At 40.5% G+C, this 24,054-nt stretch overlaps 1 protein-coding gene across 1 annotated transcript in view; it reads left to right on the top strand.

The window, feature by feature from the left end:
* eno4 (enolase 4) overlaps window positions 1–24,054 on the top strand; it is a 50,459-nt gene that overhangs the window by 18,058 nt on the left and 8,347 nt on the right. Inside the window, exons 4-10 of the mRNA XM_073482223.1 lie at window positions 16,182–16,321; window positions 16,941–17,110; window positions 17,201–17,329; window positions 17,583–17,651; window positions 18,422–18,586; window positions 18,768–18,893; window positions 23,147–23,321. Coding sequence (XP_073338324.1) covers window positions 16,182–16,321; window positions 16,941–17,110; window positions 17,201–17,329; window positions 17,583–17,651; window positions 18,422–18,586; window positions 18,768–18,893; window positions 23,147–23,321 — 974 coding nt within the window. The remainder of the gene's footprint in view (window positions 1–16,181; window positions 16,322–16,940; window positions 17,111–17,200; window positions 17,330–17,582; window positions 17,652–18,421; window positions 18,587–18,767; window positions 18,894–23,146; window positions 23,322–24,054) is intronic.

A 24,054-nucleotide genomic window follows, 5' to 3' on the forward strand; every position in this document is an offset into this window, starting at 1 on the left:
GCACATTGATATTTCATTTTTTTAAATTTACATATCATATATTACAAATTATGTGTACATTATTTTGTAATATTACCTGTATGGCCAGGTGTCTTGTTTTTGTAGTCCAAAGTAGTTGCTATTGTGCATACAAAGGCTGATGCTCCTCATGCTCTTAAAGACTGTTGAAGCAGTGACTCACTTTACATAGTGCTATGGTGACAATTTCATCAAACAATAGAAAGTTATACTTTCTATATAATAAGTACATAACTAATAACATAACCTGCTGGTTAGACCGGGGTAACTGCTGGTGTACGTGATGTGACATTATTGTTACACTACAGTTTACAAAGGGAAAGTTATTGAAAGTAGTTCATAATAAATTTAACAAGAATAAGCGAAAACAGTTCTCCAAATTGATAGTATAGACAGCAGAAATCTATAGATATGCAACATTATGTTTCTGACTCTACCATGCATAAAATGTACCTTTTGAATAAATTGGATTTTGCTTTAATGTTGCAATTTGCAGACGGTCCCTGAACACCTGACTCACAGCCGGCTACGCACAGACCAATGCATTCCTCCAACACAGTTATGGCTCCCACAGAGTCGGGTGTACTGTACCCATACTGTGAGCGACGCTGACCCGCGCGCACTGTCTGCGGACGTTTGAGGTTTCATAGTCCAGCGTACCGTGTCAGCTCGGTGTCACATTTAAAACAGGTCGATGTGAAGACTTGAGTGAAACCGAGTGCATGTACACGGAGACCGCGTGGCCGTCCGCATCGAGTACGCACATCGTTTTTTTTTTTTTCAAAATACACCTCATGGCAGCAGTGCGAAAACTTTTATGACAGCAATTATTTCAAACTAGACCGTGGTCGTTTTATTGTGTTCACAAATACACATATTCAATCATAAATTAACTCAAGTCTATTGTATCAGTATCAACAATTGAAAATTTCAAAGGACTTCAACTTCAGTGACTTGTAACGGGAGGCGTGGAGCTAGAAGGGTGGGGTAAAGTAAAAGCACTGAATTCGTATTTTTTTGTAGAATTTATATAGATAATTGAACTAATAATTACAGGGCCAAAAAGTCATTTTTTTCAGTGTAGCAGTGGTAGGCACCTTTTAAATTTGGTTTGCAGTCCGCCAAAAACAAAAGAAAAAGAAGTGCAGCATGTTGTTGTCACGCTCATGACGTCAAACTGCTGCACCTGTGTAGAGCCATGCAGTGTAGACTAGAGAACCAGACGTGTCATCACTGGTGTGGACGTTTTCTACAGTTTCAGAAGAAGAAAACATTATTGTAGTTTGTAACACATGTTCTACAAGGAGACAAGGGAAAAAGTCTTCAAAGTTCAAAGAGCTGGACAATTTATTAAATCATCCTCTTTGCGTACTACATCTTAGCCTTTCTTAACCCCAGGTGTGAATAACCTACAGTTTAGGAACTCTTTAATATCTTCAAAATGTGAAATTATTGGTGATTTTATCAGTATTGGCCATGAGAAACAGATAATCATTGGTTATCAATATCGGCTGAAAAAAATCCATATTGTGCATCCCTATTTTTTCTGCTTTTGCTTTTTTTTTTTTAGTAATCATATTATACATTTCCTGTTTCTCAACATTGATTGGCATCTTGAACGTAATTGTTGAGCACATTCATCTAGAATTTATTCCTGTAAAGTACAAGCTTCAAGGTGAACAGAGAAAAAAATACATACGTAGCTAGTGCCATTTTGTCCATTAGGATCCCATGGGGTCATATGTAGTTTGCCATCTGTTGACCTCCTAAGATTGGGTCATGCAGAGGTCAATGCTTTGCACTTGCTTTCCTATTGTCACAGCCTATCATATCATCATGAGGCATCACTGAGGTCCTCTCATTTGTTGCTTTTTGTGTTATGTGTCATAACCCACTAGAAAGGCTTGAAAGGCGGGGGCTGGGGTGCACAGTGCTATATTTATCTTGCAGTCTGTCTTGCTATGGATTCAACTTTGGAACTACAAGCAGAGGAGATATGTCTTTATAATATCACATCTTACATCTTACATTAGGTATTTTACATTCGATAGATAGTTCAAAGAGTATGGTTTAGTGTAGTCTTTCCAAATACATTTGCAGAATTTCCTTCCATAGTCTTTTATTTGGGATTTTCATCTGCAATACACCTTTGAGCCACATAAGGGGAGCTTGTTGGTATATCCAGTGCTTAATTTGTACATCAGGAACAGGTGCTAGCTGTTAAAACTGAACAAACCTAAACAAAACTGTCTTCACAAACAGAGCATAATTGATTTACATTTGTTAATCAGAGCATTCATAATAATAGCTGAAAATCAGCAGGGAGGCGCAACCGGCTGTCTATGGTTTGCAGCTCTCTCTGTCTCTCTCTCCGTCTCTCTCTGTCAAATTGACTGTCCCTTCACATCCCTGCCATTGCCCTTCTGTCTGTGTTTTGCTACAATGGTAGATAAACTGAATTAGGGCCAGAAGTTTTTTTCAAACACAAAAAGCAGCTGGCGAAGAAACTGAACTAAGTGACGTCTGTCTGTCTGTCTATCAATTGATCTCCTCTGCTCTGTTTCACTACTATGGACAGTAGGGATGTAACGATATACCAAATTTTGCAATATCGCGATTCAAAAATGCTGTGATACCATCCTGGGACTGACGATATCTACCAACTTAGATGTGGTTATTTTGCCTATAAGGTTCATGGTTATAACATGGGAAATCAGTATGAATTCATACTACTATTGGCTGGCTTGATGTTTTGTTTTGTAATTGTACATAGTCCAATCATTCATTGCCAAGACAATGTATAGTTAATTTTCACACATGCCTAGGACATGGCTGGCTACTTTTATTTTACTATAGAAGGAAAGCAGAAGGACCTCAAGTAAAAAGTAAAACAAACTGTATACAAATAATAAATGCGGTACACATGTCTTCAAGTCTTTTTCTTATTTGTTAATATTGTGATAAATATACTGTGGACTATATATATTGTGATGATATGGTACCATAAGTTTTTGATAACTTTATATCCCTAATGGACAGTGTAACACCTACACACACACACACCCTATACATTTCTCATTTTACCATTTCACAACACAATGTGGGGCTTACAGTTACCATAGGACAAAATATTTATGTGGGTCCCAAGAAAGAAAGATTGGGAAAAACTAGTCTAGACCTGCTCCAATTGAAAAGTGACTCAGGTAATCTCACTGAAATCAAGATCTCTTTTACAAGAGAAACCCGACTACAGTGCCGTATTCGGGCCCTGGTGCCTCCATTGCTCAGGCCCTAATTAGTGGTGAGAGTAAATTCACTTTCAGTATCTGACGTGCACATTTTGAAGTACACCTATTGTTTGAAATGGCCGAATGGGCAGTAAAAGCATCATAAAGCATAATGCCTCGACATCCGTACTCGTAACTTGTTTTGATTTTGGAGTGCCAAAAGAGTGACCATAGATGCTTTTTTTCTACAGCTGCTGTACAATAAACAAGACACATCAGTTATTGCTTTCAGTGTGTTTGGGCCTTAAAACACATTTTGTTTATTCATTACTTAGAGATTTCTGAAGAACAATAAAAGCAGACTGAAATATAGATATGGCTTGAGTTGGAAAAGATCAACAACAATACAATACTGTGTCATCTGCATAGAAGTGGATATTATAATTTCTAATGCAATAATTTTATATATGTAGATTGTAAACTCTAATGTACCGAGCACAGAACCTTGTGGTACCTGCTTAGTTTTTATAAAGTAATGTTGACCTGTGTTGATGTTGAGACTGTGGGTGTTGCGATATTGTGCCAATATTGATCATAACGCAATATTAAAAAAATTAAACATTGATATTCTATCAATAATATACATATGATAATATTGGGTGACTAATCCAGCAGAGATTTCAGGCCCTTTTTTTCGTACGCTTCCACCTCCCTAAACTTGTATTTTGTAATTTATTTGCCAAAAAAGAGACAAAACACACAGTAAACAAAGTTAAAGATAAATTTGAGTGGCAGCATTTTATCTTATTTTCTAAAGAAACACATTAATTTGTTGTCTTATTTCATTCTTCAGAGTATGTTGTTTTAATCATAGATATAGAAATGTAGATACCTCATTGGCCATGATGCGTCTGTGCAGGCGCAGTCTTGGGGAGGTCAAGATCCACCCTTAAACAAATACAATGTGTATTGAAAGATACAGATTTTGGTACAAAATTGACTGTAACTTGCTTAATTCAGAACCGATTTTCATGAAATTTGGTTTGCTATAAAAGTGGGTAATTGAACAAGATAGTGGTTACTTGAAGAACATCCTGTTCATCCGTACACCTAAAGACACATTATGATAACTCCATGTCTGCAGGCTGGACAGTTTCCATAGGCCTACACAATGTCACAAATATTATAAATCTCAAATATTTTATTTTAATTTCACATGTACTTGTACTTTATTATTTCCATTTTATGCTTCTTCATACTTCCTCTCCAATACATTTTATAGGGAATTGTTGTATTTTCTTCAACTCATTAATGCTCTCTTTTCATATGAAAATAGATATGTCTATAGCTTTCATTGTCCACATACTTCCATGCATCCTGAAGGCCTCCATCGTTCGTATGGATGTTAAGCAATACAACCACTAGAGGGCACCACCACAACAGTCAGAGGTCTCGCAAGGACCTCTACTTTTCCTTCACCACCGTCCAACTCACATTTCATTCCCGTCTTATCTCCTCCCAGCTGTTCTGTAGTGACTGTCTCTGTGCCCGGGTGATACACGGACATCATACAGACATTTAAACATTCTCACCAACTGATAGCCTCTCCTCAAAAAAACCCTCATCTTGTCCTGTGCTCGTGTCTTGCTTGAACTATTGGCTACAATGCTACACTGCCCCCCCGACCACCAGAGATATTCCTCCATTGGTCTGCATCAGTAAGCTTTCAGGAAATGTGCAGAAATACACATGAAAGGCAGCTACTTTGGAAGCTGTATGTGTTTCTAACGTAGAGCATAAATGAGCCTTTACAAAAAAAATATATATATTTTTTATTTCAGATGTATATACATTATTAACAGATTTTTCCCTCTGAAGTTCTCACATACTTTCTTTTCAATGAAAGGCTACAGAAAAAGTCAAAATAAATAAAAATAGATTTGTGTATCAGAATTTTTTTTTTCTTTCAGTCATCTCACAACCCCTCAAAACATATCTGGCGTCCCTGTATTAAACTGTATATAAAGTAGGTTGAACTAGCTCCACCTTCAGCAGCTAAAACAGTGTAGAGGCTAAACCTAGTGCTTAAAGCCACTGAGGGGCTGCATAGAGGGCTGAACTTAGGTTTATGTCAGTAGCAAACTAAACAGAACTGAACAGCCACGTCGCAATGGTCCAGTGAGAGAATGGAGAGGAGGTAGTGATGAGCTTTGAAAGAGGATCACACCGGACTACAAGATAATGATGACGAGAACGAGCAAAAGGGGACAGGGAACCCTGCTGGGTTGGAGTGGTCATCATGTTGCAGTGCCCACCTAAGGGCAAGAGCCTCCTTTTCTATCACCGAATGATTTAGCTAATACAAGTTAAACTTCTTAAAGAAAAAACTCACTGGACCTTCAACACCATTCTGGTCAAATTGAAGCAGCATGGCGCCGGCACCTACATCACTCACATCCACCTGCAGCGTAGATTGTGCCACTGGTCCATATAACAGAGTAAGCGGCCCATGCACTGTAAACCCAAACGCAAGTTCATTAGGGCTAAAACAGGTGTTTTCCTGCACAACCTCTCTGGCTGCTAACAGCAGCCACGGCAGCCCTCCTTCCCAATCCTGATTTAGCTCAACACAATATGCCCTCAACAGAGACTCAAGGGTTTGGTGAAACTGTTCAAGTGTCGCTTGGCTCTGGGCATGATCCAAGGAAGCCTGGTTATGCTTCACCTGGAGCTGCTTCAAAACTTGAGCGAACAAATGTGATGAGAAATCAGTCCCCTGATACTTGATGAATGGGGGCAGTGCTTTGACCACAGCCTTAGCAGTAATAGTATGTAACAGATATGTGGTTGGATATTGTGTACTTTGGCACATTACTGTAAGCAAATAATTAATCCTAGACTTTGTATGTGGAAGTGATGGCGGGATGGCTTGCCTAGCATCTGGCAGGTGTGACAGGTTTTGATGTTCCTAGACACACCCCTCTTCACACAAGGCCAAAAGAAGTACCTGAAAGTGTAACTGCACATCTTATGAACCTCCAAATGCCCCGACTGATCATGGGTGGCCCTCAGCACCTTTGCCTGGAATTTAGAAAGGGAAACAACTTGGAACACAGGATATACCACAAAATTGTCTCCACATGGCACCCATTTTCACACCAACAACTACTCTTGCAGCAAATAACCCTTCGTGCCACTCTTCCCGTAAATGTCCGAAAGCACATTGTCAAACAGCTCAGCAAAAGTAGAATTGGCCCATTGCTCTGCCTGAAACAGAAAAGAGAGCGTCAGGTATGGACACAGTGAAGGCCCCACTCTCCTCCATGCTACTCTGTGGCAAGCCAGGTTCTGCCTCCCCATAGCACATAGCCCTTGTGACTGCACAAGCTGTTAAAGCATCAGGGAAATGCTGTGCACTTTCGTCAGGTCTCTCTTTAAGAGAAGTTTAAGCTGTTACTACAGGGGGTGGCAGACCTTCAGCCCACATGCAAATGCCAGCAAGATCATTACCCAGGATGACATCCAAACTCTGGATAGGCAGTGCAGGCTTGACCCTATGCACGACCAAACCGAGGCTGAGAATTTGACTTAATAGCACACTCCAAGGTCCCTTTCCTTTCTAGTAAATACGTAACTTGCTCTGGTCAAACTGACTCTGAGTGGGCATTTCCAGCTTGCCATGGTAGGAGCTGTTTTCTCCTCCCACCATTTAGCTGCTGCCCAGAACATATTGCCATCTCCCCTGTGGTAAGCACTGTACTCACGGTCACCACGGTGAGTCAACTTTTAATCATCCACCAGATTAGCAGCCTGTGTGTGTTCACTTTATGTTCGTTCACATTTGTAGCAATTTGGGTGGGTATTTTAAAGTTTTTAAACTGCTCTAAGACAATCAAATCACACAAAACGTCATAAGTATGGACACTCAGTGAATAACGGCAACGATTGAAATGCGTGACTAACTCCCTGGCAAACTCCATATGTGTCTGCTTACCAGATTTCTCCCAGGATCTAAATCACACCTCCTGTGCCTTACCTGTCAAAACACACTGCAACAATAAAGTGCGCTCCACATCTGACCAATCTCTACTTTCAGCTACCCGCTTGAAAAGTGAGAAAAAGGTATGTCGGTTGTGTAAACAGAACTGAGGCACTAAACTTAGATGACGTGACACCTCAAAAGCACACAAAGCTGCAGGAGAAACCGGGACCTGCCCCTCAACATTAACCAAACTTAATCTACGCTCCTCAAGTTCAAGCGATTTGTTTTCCACTAGCAGTAACAGTAATTCTTTTATCCTTTCCACATTGGCTTTGGAGCCAGATGCACCAGCATTGTGCAAACCAGAAGCAACAGTAGCATGTTTAAATTGGAGAACCACCCCTTCCAACAGATTTTCCTTTAAAATATTTTTTACGTTCTCCTTCAAGCACTTATCACCTAATTTAAATTGTCCAGCAATCTTCACCAACTGCTCCTGTGAACACTGCTCCAACTATTCCTCTGGCGCAGCTCTTAAAAACTCCTCAACAACATCCATAACAAAGGGGAACATGATTACCCTTACCTGCCTGATTACACAAACCAAATCTGATCCACACAGAATGAATCACACTATGCCATGCTACACTATGCTAACATTACTCGAAACAGAAAAAATTGTGAACTCATTACTAGGGATGCACTGATCTAGTATTCAGTATCAGTATCAGTCCGATATTGGCCAAAATCACTGGATCAGATATCTGAGAGGGGGAATTTATTAGCCTAAACTCATAAATGCCATAAATGCTTAAACTATGCGCAACATGCTGTAAAGAGAGCAGCATGTGTCACGTGACTAGCTGGAGTTAGCTTGAGTGAGATCATGTCAGCTGTGTGGAATTACTTTAAGCTAAAGTAAGAAAAAAGCAAAATGCAATGCAAGTGTCTCGAAGGGCGGCAGCACTGTTGAACTTGATAAAACAATTGCAGAAACACCATGGAAAGGAGTATGCCGATTTTTTTACAGGCGACGAGTGCCAAGAAGAAAAGTGGACCACAACAACCAACCTGAGAGAAAGGGGTTTTTAAAAGTCAGTGCATTCAGCTCTCAGTACTTTTGTAGCTTCTAACTGAATCTCTTTAGTTTCTCTCATCCTGTTTGACTGATTTGTCGTGTTCACTTTCAGCTGTTTGAGGAGTCATGTTTAATGTTTCCTGTAATGCTGCTTCATAATAAAAGCTTTTAAATTACTTAATAATGGGGAGCTTTTATTGTGAAGAAGTTATAGAAAATGAAACATATTTGTAACTGAATCAGTGGAGCAGCTTTATTAGCGGCAATTCTTCAAACGGAGTACAGGCAGATGTACTATTAATTTTGAAATGTTTGGAAAACGTTGATAATGTTAGTTTCTGAAATCTGGAGCTCAGATGTGTGTCCAATGTCTTTACTTAGTCTGACAGCACAGTGGATAGATTCAAGTTTTACTTGGCAAAATGTAGTGCTGCATGCTAAGCAGTTTGGTGGCTCACACAAAGGAGAAAACTGCAACTTGTTTTTGCTATGTCATTGATGTATAGGCTGCACTGAGTGTTGAGTTATAGCCTGTATTTTACACTGGTATTATAATACCTTTGTCATAAATACTCAGAACTACACTCAAGTTGCACTTTGAAATGAATTTTGAATGTGTGAAAAATGCTGAAAGTTCTGCGTGTAAAGAAGTCGAAATAACAAGAAGCAGCACTGCTGCAAAACTGAGTCATGATGTTGTCTATGTATTTCTTCCTTAAAATAAGTAGAATATTTGTTCTACAGTTTAAGCATGTTTTTAAATGGCTAGGTTAAGCAAAGCGCTTCCATACAGATGTAATATCTATAGTGCTGTTGTTAAAGAACAAATTCCCCCTGAAAGGGACTTCTGGTGGTGCCCAATCACTGATGGACGTGTGAAATGTTAGCTTTCTACCAGTCAATTACATCCCCCTAATTCAGTAAGTAATTACAACAAATATTCACTTAAACAACATGGAAGATGGAATGGGGAAAGGATAGTATCGTCATAAGTGGCAAGGGAGAGGCAAAAAGGATGGCTTGGGAAATTGACGCCATGGAGAATTGTCACGGGTGTGTGTCCCACCTTCATTCTCTTTCTCTTCTCCAACTGCAGCCACTCCGTTGCCACCCGTGACACCTCCAGCTGACGTGTAGGAAAACACAACCAGTCAATAGTCGGATTTTACTGAGAGACCCCCCCCAGAAAATAACACTAAGTAAACTAACAAATCACACGTAATTCAACAAAAATAAGCAAAAGGAAAACTAAACAAAAGCAATACACAAGGCATGCAAATAAAATCCAAACAAATGATTTCCAAACAAAACTAAGGGGGTTCTCTCGTCCTTCCTCTATATTGATCCCTACTGATATTACAACAAAGGAGTGAAATAAAAGCGGTACTTAGCTCGGAGGAGGGGCAAAGCCTGCCTCAACCCCTCCACACTTCCCACGATGCGTCTCCCTTTGTCCTTTCCACAGCCGCGGTCGCTAGCTGCGATCTCTTGCTGCTCGTCCGGCCATAGGCTGGACTCAACTTCCTCTCTCGCCGTCCTGGTCATGTCCGCTTCCTTCGTGCCGCAGCGTCTTGAACGTCTCTGCCTGGCTGCCGTCCTCTTTTGTTCTTCTTCACTCGGCTTTTCTACCTGTGGGGACCCCACCTGACAACCCCCACCACCAATCACATGCCTCCAGCCTCCCGTCTCCTTCCGGGGCAGCACTACCCCATGTCAACCCCTGTGAATATGATCTAAAAAGACAGCGCTGCCACTAGTCCCACCCCCAGAAATAGTCACCCCGTAACAGAATGCTAACACAGACAAAGATGGCGGCGAGGAAGCGCAGGTTAATTAGCTAGCTGAAGAGACCTCAGTACTGACTTTAATACCAGAAGTGCTGAAAAACATGACCTCGGAAATGCAAGAGACTATCCAACTTTCAAAATAACTTCCAGGCAGACATTAAGAAACAACTGAATGACTTGAGGGGTGACATTAACCAGAGGATCGTGGAGACAGGGAAAATCGAGCGCACAACCAAAAAGCTGGACGAAGCTGAACAACGCATTGGGGATATGGAGACATGGTGCATAGGCGCAAAAGTAACCTTCCTGCTAAAGATGCAACACACTCTACAAGCTAAAGTAACAGATCTAAAAGGACACTAATGCAGGAATAATATCAGATTGTATGGTGTGAGAGAAGCAGTAGAAGGTACCTCCATGATTACCTTCGCGGAGAACCTCATCAGAACTGAGTCGAGTGAGGGATGTGTTTATCCCTGGGACAGATTAATAAGAGACCCAATCTGAGGAAATTCACTTTCATTAAGTACCGGTCAAAATGGAGCAAGCCACCAGTAAACCACTACTAGCTTGGGACCCCACCTAGAGGTTGGAATTTATATTATAGTTATTACTGCTCTTGTATTTCTGATATGTTCTGTTCTTGTTATGTTCTGAGGTCGGAGAATGGAGAAGCACAGGGGTTGAAATGTCTTATAAATGTAAGTAATGTGTAGCAGGGAATTTCAAGTTGTCACACTCAATGTAAATGGGCTTTCCAGCCCCATTAAAAGGACATGGATGATAGCTAAGGCAAAAAAAGAGAAATCACATAGTATATTTTGGCAAGACACACAACTTTCTTCCTCTGAGCATGAAAAACTAAAGAAAGGGATTCAGAAACATATATTGCAATTTTGATCTCAAATTCAATTAGTTTCCAATTTACATCAGAGATTAAGGATAAGGATGGCAGATTCATAATTGTCAAAGGAAAATTGGACCACAAAGAGGTGCCTTTATTCAATATATATATATATATATATTTCATATATATATGTATATATATATATATATATATATATATATATATATATATATATATATATATATATATATATATATTTCATATATATATATATATATATATATATATATATATATTTCATATATATATATATATATATATATATATATATATATATATATATATATATATAATAAGATGATTTTTTAGGAAAATACTTGATCTAATTACACACAAAACCTTTGGTGTTCTCATTTGTGCAGGGGATATAAATATGATTATTAGCTTGAAAGTGAATAGAAAGAAAATAATAAAAGGAAAATAATTCACTTAGAAATTTGGGTAAAGAAGAGATTGCAGGATTTAGGGCTGATAGATATATGGTGCTATTGTCATAGACAGGATAGGGAATTCACCTTCTATTCCGCCTGTTATAACATCCACTCAAGGATTGACTATTTCCTTACATACGACTGTGAAAAACATGGACTAAAAGACTAAACACAAGAATGATGAATAATCAAGGATTCAAAGAAATGATAACAAAAAAAATAAATAGAACTACAGACTTACTTGGAGAACAAAAATAATGGACAGGTGAATCCGGTGATATTGTGGGACACTGCAAAGGCAGTCCTTAGAGGTAAGATTTTAGCAACAACTTCCTTCATTAAAAAAAATGAAATCTAAAAGACTGATAGACTTACAAAATAAACTCCTGGAATTAGAGCAATTACAAAGTAAGCAGAAACTCCCCCTCTCATTGCAACAAATGAAACCAATCAAACAGGAAATAGATCAAATTCATAACGAAGAACTAGAAAAAAAGTTTAGATTTATGAGACAAAAATATTATGAGACCAGCTCAAAGGCAACAAAAATTCTAGCCTGGAATCTGTGCAAACAACAAGCTGAAAATACTATACATGAAATTAGAGATCCCAAGTCAAATAAAATAATGTACACTGGATGGCATTCAAGGTGCGTTTGAGACATATTACAAGTCCCTATACACTCAGCTGGATAACGCAGAGGCACATCAAATCAAATCAAATCAAATCAAATCAAATTTTATTTATATAGCCCAAAATCACAATCACATTGCCTCAATGGGCTTTACAGTCTGTACAGTGAATGACATCCTCTGTCCTTAGACCCTCGATTCGAGTGAGGAAAAACTTGTTGGAAAAAAAAGACCCTTTTAACAGGGGGGGAAAAAAAGTGGAGTCTAATACTATAGCTTACTCATTGAGACTGAGACCGACCCACCGAGGAAGCTAGCAGTCAATGTCCAGGACTAATTAAAGGCTAAGTCAAAAAAGTGAGTTTTGAGTTTAGATTTAAAGGCGTCAATAGAGCCAGATTGTCTAATATCAGCTGGGAGGTTATTCCAGAGGAAGGGGGCCCGATAGGAGAAAGCCCTGCAGCCAGCTGACTTCTTCTTAACCCTGGGAACGATCAGGAGCCCTGAATTTTGAGAGCGTAATGCACGAGTTGGAGTATACGGTATAATAAGATCTGACATGTATGACAGGGCAAGGCCGTGTACAGTTTTGTATGTCATCAGCAGCACCTTAAAGTCTGATCTTATATGTATTGGGAGCCGATGCAGTGAGGCTAGGATTGGTGTAATATGATCAAATTTTCTTGTACGTGTTCAGACTCTAGCTGTAGCATTTTGAACCATCTGAAGAATTTTAGTGCTCCCATGTGGAAGACCCGAAAATAAGGCATTGCAGTAATCCAGCCTAGACGAAACAAAGGCATGAATCAGGATCTCTGCGTCAGCCGTGGACAGGAAGGACCTAATTTTGGCTATATTGCGCAGGTGGTAAAAAGCGATCTTGGTAATTTCTTTTATGTGCTGATCGAAAGAGAGGCTAGAGTCAAAAGTAACACCTAAATTCTTAACAGTTGAACTTTAAGAAATAACACAATTGTCGAGAGTTACTGTCACGTGATCAAAGTGGTGTCTCTGTCGAGGGGGAGCAATGACCAGCATCTCAGTTTTATCTGAATTTAGGAGCAGGAAATTTACTGACATCCAGTTCTTCACTGCACACAGGCAGGTCTCCAATTTCGCGATTTGAGATTTATCATCAGCTTTGATGGGTACATACAGCTGAGTGTCGTCCGCATAGCAGTGGAAATGTATTCCATAACTCATAATTTGGCCGAGAGGTGAAATATATAAAGAGAAGAGCAAAGGGCCCAGAACAGAGCCCTGGGGAACTCCATACTTCACATCAGTAAATATTGATGTAGTACTATTATAAGAAACACATTGTGTTCTTTCGGACAGGTAAGATTTTAGCCAGGCTAGAGCCAGGCCAGAGATGCCAAATTGACTTTCAAGTCGGTCTAACAATATGCCGTGATCTATGGTGTCAAATGCAGCGCTGAGATCTAGTAACAGAAGCACTGAGGTAGAGTTTGAGTTTAAAGTATGTAAGATGTCATTTACCACTTTAGCAAGGGCAGTTTCGGTGGAGTGACAGGCTCTGAAAGCAGATTGAAAAGGTTCCAGGAGATTGTTATTAGTTTTGTAGCCTGAAAGTTGCTGGGACACAACTCTTTCTAAGATTTTGGAGAAGAAGGGAAGGTTGGATACTGGCCTATAATTATTTAGAGATCCTGGGTCGAGAAGTGGTTTCATAAGTAGAGGCTTAACCACAGCAGACTTAAAACTAGCAGGGACAACACCTGTCATGAGCAATAAGTTAACAATATTTAACATTGTAGGTCCCAGTGCTGGCCATAGATCCTTAAACAGTTTTGCCGGAAGGGGGTCCAGGATGCAGGTAGTTGGCTTTGAGGATGAGACAATTTTAGACAATATCTCGAGGGAGATATTTTCAAAATTGTTAAGAGCTGAGGCTAACTGAGAATCGGCAGCTGTTTTATAATCAACTTTGACGAGGAAGCCAGAGATGATGAATTAATTTTGGCTCTAATATCATCAATTTTATTGCAAAAGAAATCTAAGAAATCATTTGCATTAAAGGATGTACAGCTCACAGACTGTGGTTTCTGAGTAAGTTTAGCCACAGTGTCGAAGAGACTGTTTATTATTGTTAAAAGGCCAGAGAAATATGCTGTTCTAGTAGCATTAAGAGCACGCTCGTAATTAAGTACACTATCACGCCATGCAAGATGAAAAACGACTAATTTAGATTTTTGTCATGCACGTTCCATTTTCCTGCAGGCCTGTTTGAGATCTCGGGTTTCATCAGTAAACCAGGGAGAAGATTTCTTTGGTCATCTTGTCTTGGTAGAGCAGGGGTGGGGAACCTTTTTCACATCAAGGGCCATTTCAATTTTTCCAAAGTCCTCAGAGGGCCATACCATTATGAACACATAACTAAAGATGAAAAAAAAGACAAAAAAAGTCTATAACTGCTGTGTTACTAAGCCTCATGTTTGCTGCATTTCTAGACTCACCTAATGTGATGGCTGGAACTGTTTTTCTCTAGCAAGGCGTCTGATGTCAGCTGGCAGTGATGATGATGCTACTCGAAGCTGGTTTTCCAAGTTTGAGTCAGTCAGTCTTGAGCGGAAGCGAGTCTTTGCAAGAGTCAGTTTTGAAAAGAACTGTTCACAGCGATACGTTGTCCCAAACTGGCGGTTGTTCAGCCCTCTGCTTTTAATGAAGTTTATGGTGGACACAACTGTTTTCATCACATTGTTAAGCTTCAGGGAATGTGCACACAAACTCTCTTGATGTATGATACAGTGGCATACAACTAAATCACTTGGATCCAGACTCAGTCGGCTCATTTCTTTTTTGACTAAAGCAGTCAATCCTTTTTGCGCGCCAACCATTGCGGGAGCTCCGTCAGTGGCGATGCCGCTCAACTTCTCAAATGGCAGTTCAAAATTGTTCATGGCCACAATAACTTGATTGAACAAATCCTCACCTTTAGTAGTGCCATGCATGGCTTGCAAAGACAGCAACTCCTCCTTTGTTTCAAACTCAGACGTAATCCCACGCAGAAAAATGGCAAGCTGCGCTGTGTGTGTGATGTCTGTTGTCTCGTCACAGGCCAGAGAAAAATACTCAAAGTCTCTTGCAGTGTTCTTGAGTGTTTTTTTCAATATCTTGCGCCACATCAGTAATCCTTTCTGAAACGGTTCTCCGGGACAAACTGACGCTTTGAAATAATTTCACTTTGTCGGGCGCGAGCAGCTCCGCGGCGGCAACGAGGCACTCCTTCACGAACTCTCCTTCAGCGTGAGGTTTCAGCTTCGTGGCTATCAGTTCACTCACCACAAAACTTGCACGCGTAATATTCTCTCTGTCAGTCTGTGGCCGTGTGAAAGCTGCTTGTTGAGCACCCAAACTCCGACGAAGAGCGTTAATTTTATCCAAACGCATTTGTCCTTTCAACTCGTCGAGTTTAGCGTGTTTCGAGCTGTAATGGCGCTCGACATTGGCCTTTTTCATCACCGCAAGCGCCTCGCCACAAACTAGGCACACTGGCTTGCCTTTCACTTCAACAAAGAAAAAGTCATCTGTCCATTTTTCCTGAAATACGCGGCATTCTGCGTCCACCTTCCTTTTCTTGACAGTCGCCATGATGCATCACTTGTCTGTGTCGGTACTTGTCATGTGTCAGTCACTCCGACCCAATGCAGTGGTACGTACATCACATGCTGTATTCACTGACCCTGACGTTGACTCGGACATAGGACTCTCTCTCGGAAAACTAATGACGGGCGATATATTTTTTTTCCTGATTTTTTTTAATTCATGTATGCATATATGAAGATATAAAATATAAAAATTGTATTGCATTGCGGGCCAGTTGAAATGGCCTCGCGGGCCGTATACGGCCCGGAGGCCGGACGTTCCCCACCCCTGCCTTAAACCATAACTTTAGTCTTTTGAAAACTAAGAATTAAGTGAGTTACAGTCCACTTTGTCCCAAAATCTGCATCTTTCAATACACATTGTTTTTGTTTCCTGGTGGATCTTGACCTCACCAATATGGCGCCCACACAAACACAAATCATGAACTCAGTATCAACTTTTCTATGTCTATGGTTTTCATGATCTAAAATGTTCTGCACCATAATTGCACAGCAATTTCTTCATGGCCTGCTATCTGGAGGAGAAAGGCATCAGACACAAGGAGGAGGAGAGTTGTTTACCCAGTGAGCCTGAGGTTGTGCTTCCTTCTCCAACACATGTCCAGACTAAAGACCAGAAGAGTGGTGATAAAGGTAGGATAGTGAATAATATTTTTCTACTAGGTGACCCTTGAGGGGCTCCGTAAAAGAGAGCCCTGAAATTGTATCAACACATGATTCTTTTTCAGGTTGTTCTTTATATCTTTTTATATCCACCTGTCTCTCTGCCTTCTCTCTTTCAGTTTAATAAGGTTACTTTTCTATACTACATTGTACAATGTGCAGTCATTAGCACTCGTATCAAGGCAATATCTATTCTATGCATCCGTTTCTACTTATTTTATTTTTTTTGCTGCTGTGACATCTGTTTCCCCTGCATGTGATCAACAATGCAAATTTTACACCAAAATTTGTTATAACATCACTGCTGATTGGAGCCCATAACTAACACCTGTGACTACTGCAGCTGATTCTGTATCGGTCCCTTTCAAGACAAAAGCCAGATGTTAGTGGGTGTCACTGGGTTTTTTGTTAAGTGTAAAAGGGGTATAAATCGTATCTTGTCCTGTTTTCTGATGCTTATTTTAAATTGCTCTGTATAGGACATCAAATGAAAGCCCAAAATGTGTATCCAAATTCCTTTAGTCACATAATGTCCGTGTTGTAGTTTGTAACTCTCTGTTTTATTGTTTTGTTGTTGTGTACATCTCAGGCAAAAAGAGCAACACTGCAGAGAAGCCACTTCCTTCAGCAGAACCACCAGAACCAGTTCTACCTGGGAGCTTGGCCATTGGCTCAGTGTCTCTGGCTGTGGCCAAAACTGGGGCACAAGTACAGGGTATCCCTCTCTACAAATACATAGCAGCTCTTAAGACCACAAAGGTAAACTACATAAGCACAAATGTACTGTATATTCATACAAAACCTACACTGGGAGAAACTTGTAATGATGTCTTAAACGATTTTATTCAGGCTCCTGCTCAGTTTCACATTCCCATCCCCTTGGTAACTTTGCTGAGCTGTGGGAAGAATTCTCCTGGAAAACTGAGTTTACTGGAAGAAGTCCTCCTGATCCCTAAAGCCGGACAACGAGTTAAACAAGTACTCGGCACTCTTCAATCACTATCTGTGTAGTTGTTACATGGTCTGTCTGTGTTTGGTCTACTTCTTCTCAGAGCTGGCTGTTGGTATAGACCTATTCACTGTATAAAGTTAGTGTCCATTGTGCAACTTCCTTTGCTTCATTTTTGTTGTAACGATGTGGTATATTCTTGGTATGGCACCTCAGTTCTTCTGTATTCAATTTTCACTACAGCGTTTATTAAACATACTGAACTGTGAACTTCTTCAACAGATCATCACAATGACCCTTGAGTTACAAAAGGAGATGATGAAAATAATAAACACTTCAACAAAAACTGGGGTGAGGGACACTGCTATTTATTCACTGTAAGAATAGGAACTGAGTTCACACAGGCTTTATGAGAACACAGAATGTAAAAGGTGGAGGCAGGATTCGAGGCTTTTTCTGTTCGAGAGTTTTCCTAAAAGATACATACAAAAAAGGTGATTTCTATTCAATTTTCATAGCTTCATCTTTAAATTAACTTGGGTAAAGAGGCTTGGATGTATGTTGAAATGCTTGTTAAAGCATTCAATACTTCCCCTATTTACCTTCTCTTTCACACACAGCATTTGTACTGTACACACAGAGTGATGTCCTGCATTGTTCAATGACCCCTCACCCTGACATTCATAATGTGAACAGTGATGAGAGTGAGTGGAACACTGTTTTCTAGTAATATTGCAAAGACAACCGGCCACACTATCACAACTATGTCAGAGATGTATCGGTATCGACATATAAGTCTTCAGTTATGTGCTGATATGAAAACCAAACATAATGCAGAAAAAGATGCTTAGGGGTAAATTATTAAATTCACAGTGAAGTGAGTGCATGGATGTCATTTTGGACAATATCATTTGTTCATATCTTTTGTCACAAATGTTTGTTAACCACATTTGAGGTATCGTTGTAAATAATGTGTGCGTGTGTCATTGAATGCAGCTTCAGTTATGTTACTTTTAAACAGACGTATCCAAAGAGCAGGGATGTGAAGATTATTGCAAGGTATAGCATTGGAGCTGGATATGTAAATGCACAATACATAGATGTTGTGTCTTTGCTCTCAGGCCACCCAGGTCATTGTGTGTGACAGTGGAGCACCAGCTGTGAGCTATGAGCGACCCGAGCAGCCTCTTGAACTGATCATTGAAGCCTGCACTAACTTGGGACTGTCACTGGGAGAAGAGACCCATCTAGCAGTAAACTGTGCTGCCCCTGAGCTAATGGACTATGTAAGTGTGTCTAGTTGCAGCTTCATGTTAGCCACGGTTTTGGTAGTCTTTGTGTAGGAGTGCTCGTGTAAATTAATTATATATGCATACAGCCAAACAGGTCCGTTCACATGCACATACAGTACAGGCACAGCTAATAGAGACAACAAGTGAATTTAATTTATTTTCTCCTTCTCTTCAGTCTAAAGGAAAGTATGAAGTTGCAACAGGAGTTTTGAAGTCTCCAGATGAATTAGTGGATATGTACCAAACCCTAATCAGCAAATACCCAGCAGTGGTGGCCTTAATCGACCCCTTTAGGAAAGAGGTAAGTTCAGAACATTATCATTCTTTCGTCATGTCGATTTTTTTAGTACTGATGTTGATCAGGTCTGATGTCAGTGGGAGAAGATATAAATTAGATCATACAACGTTTAGCGGCCAGTAGCTCCTCAAAATGTAGCTACGTTTTTGTTTTAACTGTTTGTTTTTTTTTCTTGCTTTTATTGCTGAAACACGTATTGCCCATGGCAGAATTACGGTCATCAGCATTGATGAAGAAAGCGCAGATTTTAGATTAAGGGCAGTGGACTTTGAGACGATCACTGCCCAAAGACTCTTTTCAACCAGACCAGCCGGACCACCCCAGGGAAGAAAAGAGCCATGCTAATCCATCTTGGTTTAAAGCTGCTCCTGGCCAATGTCTGGTCACAGGAAAAGAAAATGGGACTCAGGCTGGCCAAACTATGTGAAATCACAGACTGCTGTGCCCACAGAGATCTGTCTCCACCAGAACATCTCTGATAAAGCTGTTGCACTTGACGGGTGGACTGTGTTCTGAGCTGACAGAGTGCAGGACTACAGCTGGACGAGGAGAGGTGGACATTGATGCTTAGTGCTCACTGTTACGGCCCTGAAGTAAACAAAACAAAGACTCGAAACACAAAGAGGCCAGTAACATATAGGAAGGACGCCGACTCAGCACAGTGAATTAGAATTAGTTTGATTCAATTCAGCACAAACGGCCGTAGCCGAACACAACAATTCCCAAAAAGAAAATAACCAAACAAAAGAAAAGGGCAGGAGTTCCTGGCCAAACTGAACAAAAGGAGAGAAGAGACCCCAGACCAGCCAGCCACGACCGTCGTATCCGGGGGCTCCTCCCGACTAAAGCTGCCTAACCAAAAACAAATAAACTATGGGCGGAAAACAAGAAGGGTACGAAAACAGGACTACCAGGAACTCAAACCCAAGTTAAAACAACAAAGCCCTGGCACTCTAACAGGCCGGGGAACTGAAGCCAAACTCAACTCAGGAACAAAGAAAAACAGCAAGAGACTGCGCGGCCAGCGCTGCCTCCCTCCTCCGGCACCACACCTGTAATGAGAGAGAGAGGAAGCCGCCCTGCTGCTGCCTCCTTTTACCCTGCTCAGGTGATTGCCAGCACCTGAGCTCAGGAAGGCAGAGACAGAGGACACACACACACGCATAGTGTACTGATACTGGCCACATGTAACACTCACACACAGTCAGTTCCCAGATGTTGAACTTTTAATTTGAAGATGCCGACCACATCATCATCACCATTTTCTTGCTTCCATTTACATTCACCCAGATGCAAATTCAAAAGATGTGCTATGTGTTTTTGTACAGAGTGGTGTAGCAATGACATATTTTTGTAGGCTAACCCCAAAGTTAGCATAGCCCTGGCTCCCTCAACAACATTTTTGAATTGGATTTTGGATTATTGCAGAAAATAATCTCTTTTTAAAGCAACACTAGGTAGTTTGGACTCATTACTACCCCCGGCTGGTTGAGAAGCGCAATTATCTGTTACCAGTGTCGTAAATACTGTCGCTGTATGAGCATCCCTGGGGAAAATGAATACAAGTGAATTTGTTGACGGATCCGGCAAATCACGAAATCGTCTGAAAAAACCTCACTCGAGTGCCAACAAGTTAGATTCAGAGATAGCAGTTGGTAGTTTGTTAGCATATAGGCTACACAGCACATTAGCATGCTAGAATTATTCTCATACCGAGTTGGTTATAGTGATTGCACCGCCTAAGTTACTTCCAAAACACGCCGCTTGGGCGTAAATGTGTTTAGTAACGTCTGAAAATATAACTATGTTTTCAGGAGTTACACAATCGCAAGTTGACGTTGTGTTTGGTGTAATAACTACAACCAACTCGGTACGACAACAGTAAGTAGCATGCTAACGTTACCGATAACAACAATAGCCTAACGTTACCTCCCGACCACACTGTTCAACAATTACGTTGATTATCTGCATGAACTTAGGAATCTGCAACTTTTCAAGACAAGACGTTCATAGTGTTTTAGTAAGTTAGTCATCATTTACAGTCACTACATGAAAACGTGCAAACTATCGAATCCGACAGCATTAGATTATCTCCCGGCTTTATTACGGTTATAAACTTTGAACAAGTAGTGCCCCAATGAACACCACATAACAACAAATCAACTCAAAGTAAAAGTCGGTAAGATAATAAATATATGTAATATATGACTTACAAATCCAGTAGCATCAAGGCTAGGTCGCCATCAGTCTTGAAACCCATTTCTTACTCCGCTCGCGCCACCGAGTGTAAGCTAGTCCAATATTGATCTGTGTCCGGGCTCGTGTTCTATCACTTTCTCTTTTTCTTTTCTTCGCCTCCTCAGACAATACCTTCTTGGCTTTTTTAGCTGGCTCGGCCATGGCGTTGGTTTACGAAAAATCCAAGTAGCTGCTGGCTAAATCCACCGGTGAATAAATGTGAGACGTATGCCGTAAAGCAGGGTGCACTAGACGCCTTTACGTCAGATAGGTTCCGACCTGCTCTGAGAAGTTCATCCTATTAACCGTTTTTCTACCACTTAACTGAGTTTAGAAACATTATTTTAAGGTCGAAAAACTACCTAGTGTTGCTTTAAACACAACTTTATGATATTTACACATTTTGTTCATCAAGATGATCTTCACAGATGAACACCACTTTGGGATTTTTGTAGCGTATAAAAATCTGTAGCAGTAACAAGCTAATGTTAGGCTATAAACAGAGGACATCATAGTCACATGACTTACACATCACCACCACTAAGCATCTTATTATAAACTATACTATATAGCCTTTTCTATAAACTGATCAATGTACAAGTTGTAAAGTCAGAGTTAGAATAGTTTGTAACTAAAGTGGGCCTGTAAAGATGGACTGGTGAGTAGATGAGTCTCTGTGTTCGCTGTGATGACGTTTAATGTCCCCGACAACCTCTAAAACCCAAACCCTAGTCTCATTTAGACAGTTGTTAGCAACCGCTAATCGTTTTTAACACACGGAAGAGCTTTATAAATAAACTGTTGGACATTAAATTATGTATTTTATGTCGCAGAGCAAAATGTTTAAATATCTTTAGCCTGTGGTAAAGGGGGCGGAAGTGACAGTCAGCCGGGGTTCGAACCAGCGACTTTCTGGTCACTGGTCACCTGCTCTACCCACTGAGCTACAGCCGCCCCGGTTGTGATAGTTATCTGGTTAAATTTCCAGTGGGCTGTCAGAGTTGTTCATTCTTAATGAGTGTGTGATAGCTTTAAAGTTGAAGTTAAAAAGTGAAGATGGTGCTATTTTATATTGTGCTTTTAAAAAAAAAAAAAAAAGCACAATATAAAATAGCGCCATCTTCACTTTTTTAACTTCAACTTTAAAGCTATCACAAGCTATTTTATATTGTGCTTTTTAAAAATCCAATGTTAGTCCGTCTTTTAGTACTTTCTGACATCTCTGTGGCTCTCAGCCCAATGCCCTTTGGTTCCTTAGGATATACATTTTTAAAACTCAGTTGAGAATAATAATTTTATTCTCAAAAAAAACTTTGGCTTGACATTTAAGCTAACAACACTAACAGTGACTCGTCCAGGGATATACCCTAGCCTCCGCCCTTTGAAAACTGGATTTGGCCCCAGTAACCCCCGCAACCCCCTGAAAGGGGGGGGTAAAGCGGCAACATCTCCGCGACCCTCACGGAAAAGCGGTCAAGATAATGAACTGAACTGAACTGAACACTAACAGTGGTAACTGCAGATTATTTGATTGTAGACAAACTATAAAAAATATTACAAATATACTGTAATACACTGTCTTCTCTGGTCAGAATAATTTCCTAATGGTCAAAGGTTGTAATACCAGCTGAAACCTGAAACTAGCTTGCAACTAGGACTTAAAACTGAGGTAGCCTGTTGACAGCTGACATATGACCACTTTGTTTCAGGTCATCCGTTGGCATAGTTACAGATGAAGTGCACTCCTGGTTTGCTGTAAATAACTAATTCAACACCACATCTACTAGATATGCACAGTTTACATTTAAACCTATCAATTGTTATTAATTAAGAGCAGGGCATGTGCAGAACCAAGGAAAAAACAATCGTTCTAGGTTTGGGTAGTAATTCTTCTGTGTGTATTTTTGTGAGATTGACTGTCTTAGATGTATGTGTTTATTTGCATATGCATGGCCATTTGTACCTTTGTTCTTTGCTTAAACATATATATCCTTGTTCTTTTTTATGTGCTCTGTAAGGACAAACACCAGTGGGAGAAGCTGAGTAATGTGATTGGAGACTCATGTTCGTTGCTTTCTGACATCACCTACAAGTCAAAGGTCCCACCCCTTCCGGGAGTCAGAGGTCACATCTTAAAATACATCAATGAGACAACAGTCAGCGATTTGATCCAAATCACATCACAGCACCACGGTAACAGATCCACTGAGGCGGGGGAGGGAACGAGTAACAGAATCAATGCTGGGTGAAAAGATCAGTTGTTTGTTGGAAAAATACAATTTACCTCAACTTCCACTGGACATACAACATAGACACTTTTCTCTCAAGTATAAAAAGCACATTTTCAGCTTCAAGCTTTTAAGTTTAACTCAAACCATCACCAGGAGCGACAGTGTGCTCATAGTTTGAGTTTGTGGTTTTGTTATTTCCTGTTTTATTTTGAATTTATATACCTATGTCTCACTTGCCCCTCCCTGATGTGTTTCATCTGTGTCCAATTATCTCTAACTCCCTTGAATATATAGTCTGTGTGCTCCCTTCTGTCTTGGTCAGTTCGTCTGTTCAGTTTCCTGTCCTGTCCTGTTCTGCTCTGCTCTGCTCCGCTCCTGTGTCTCCCTGATTCATCTCCCCATCGTGTCTTTCTGGTTTCTATTCCCCGTGTCATTCCTGGTTTGTACCCTTTCCTTTTCCCCTTTTCCAAGCTAAACTAAGCACTCGTAGTATATCACATCTGCAGGAGTGTTCATTGGTTCAGTGTTCTGCAGTGCATTCTGGTTGTCATAGGTTCTCCGGTGCTTAGCAGCAGTGCTAATACAGGGCATCGTGACCAGTAGTTTTCCCAGTAAACACACAGACCTATTTGGCTCATGCAGTCCTTCCTGACCAGTCAGCTGCTGCTCTTCTTGGGTTATACTCTTGCAGCGAA

The sequence above is a fragment of the Pagrus major genome, chromosome 15 (genome assembly GCF_040436345.1).
Source record: "Pagrus major chromosome 15, Pma_NU_1.0".
Taxonomy (NCBI): Eukaryota; Metazoa; Chordata; class Actinopteri; order Spariformes; family Sparidae; genus Pagrus; species Pagrus major.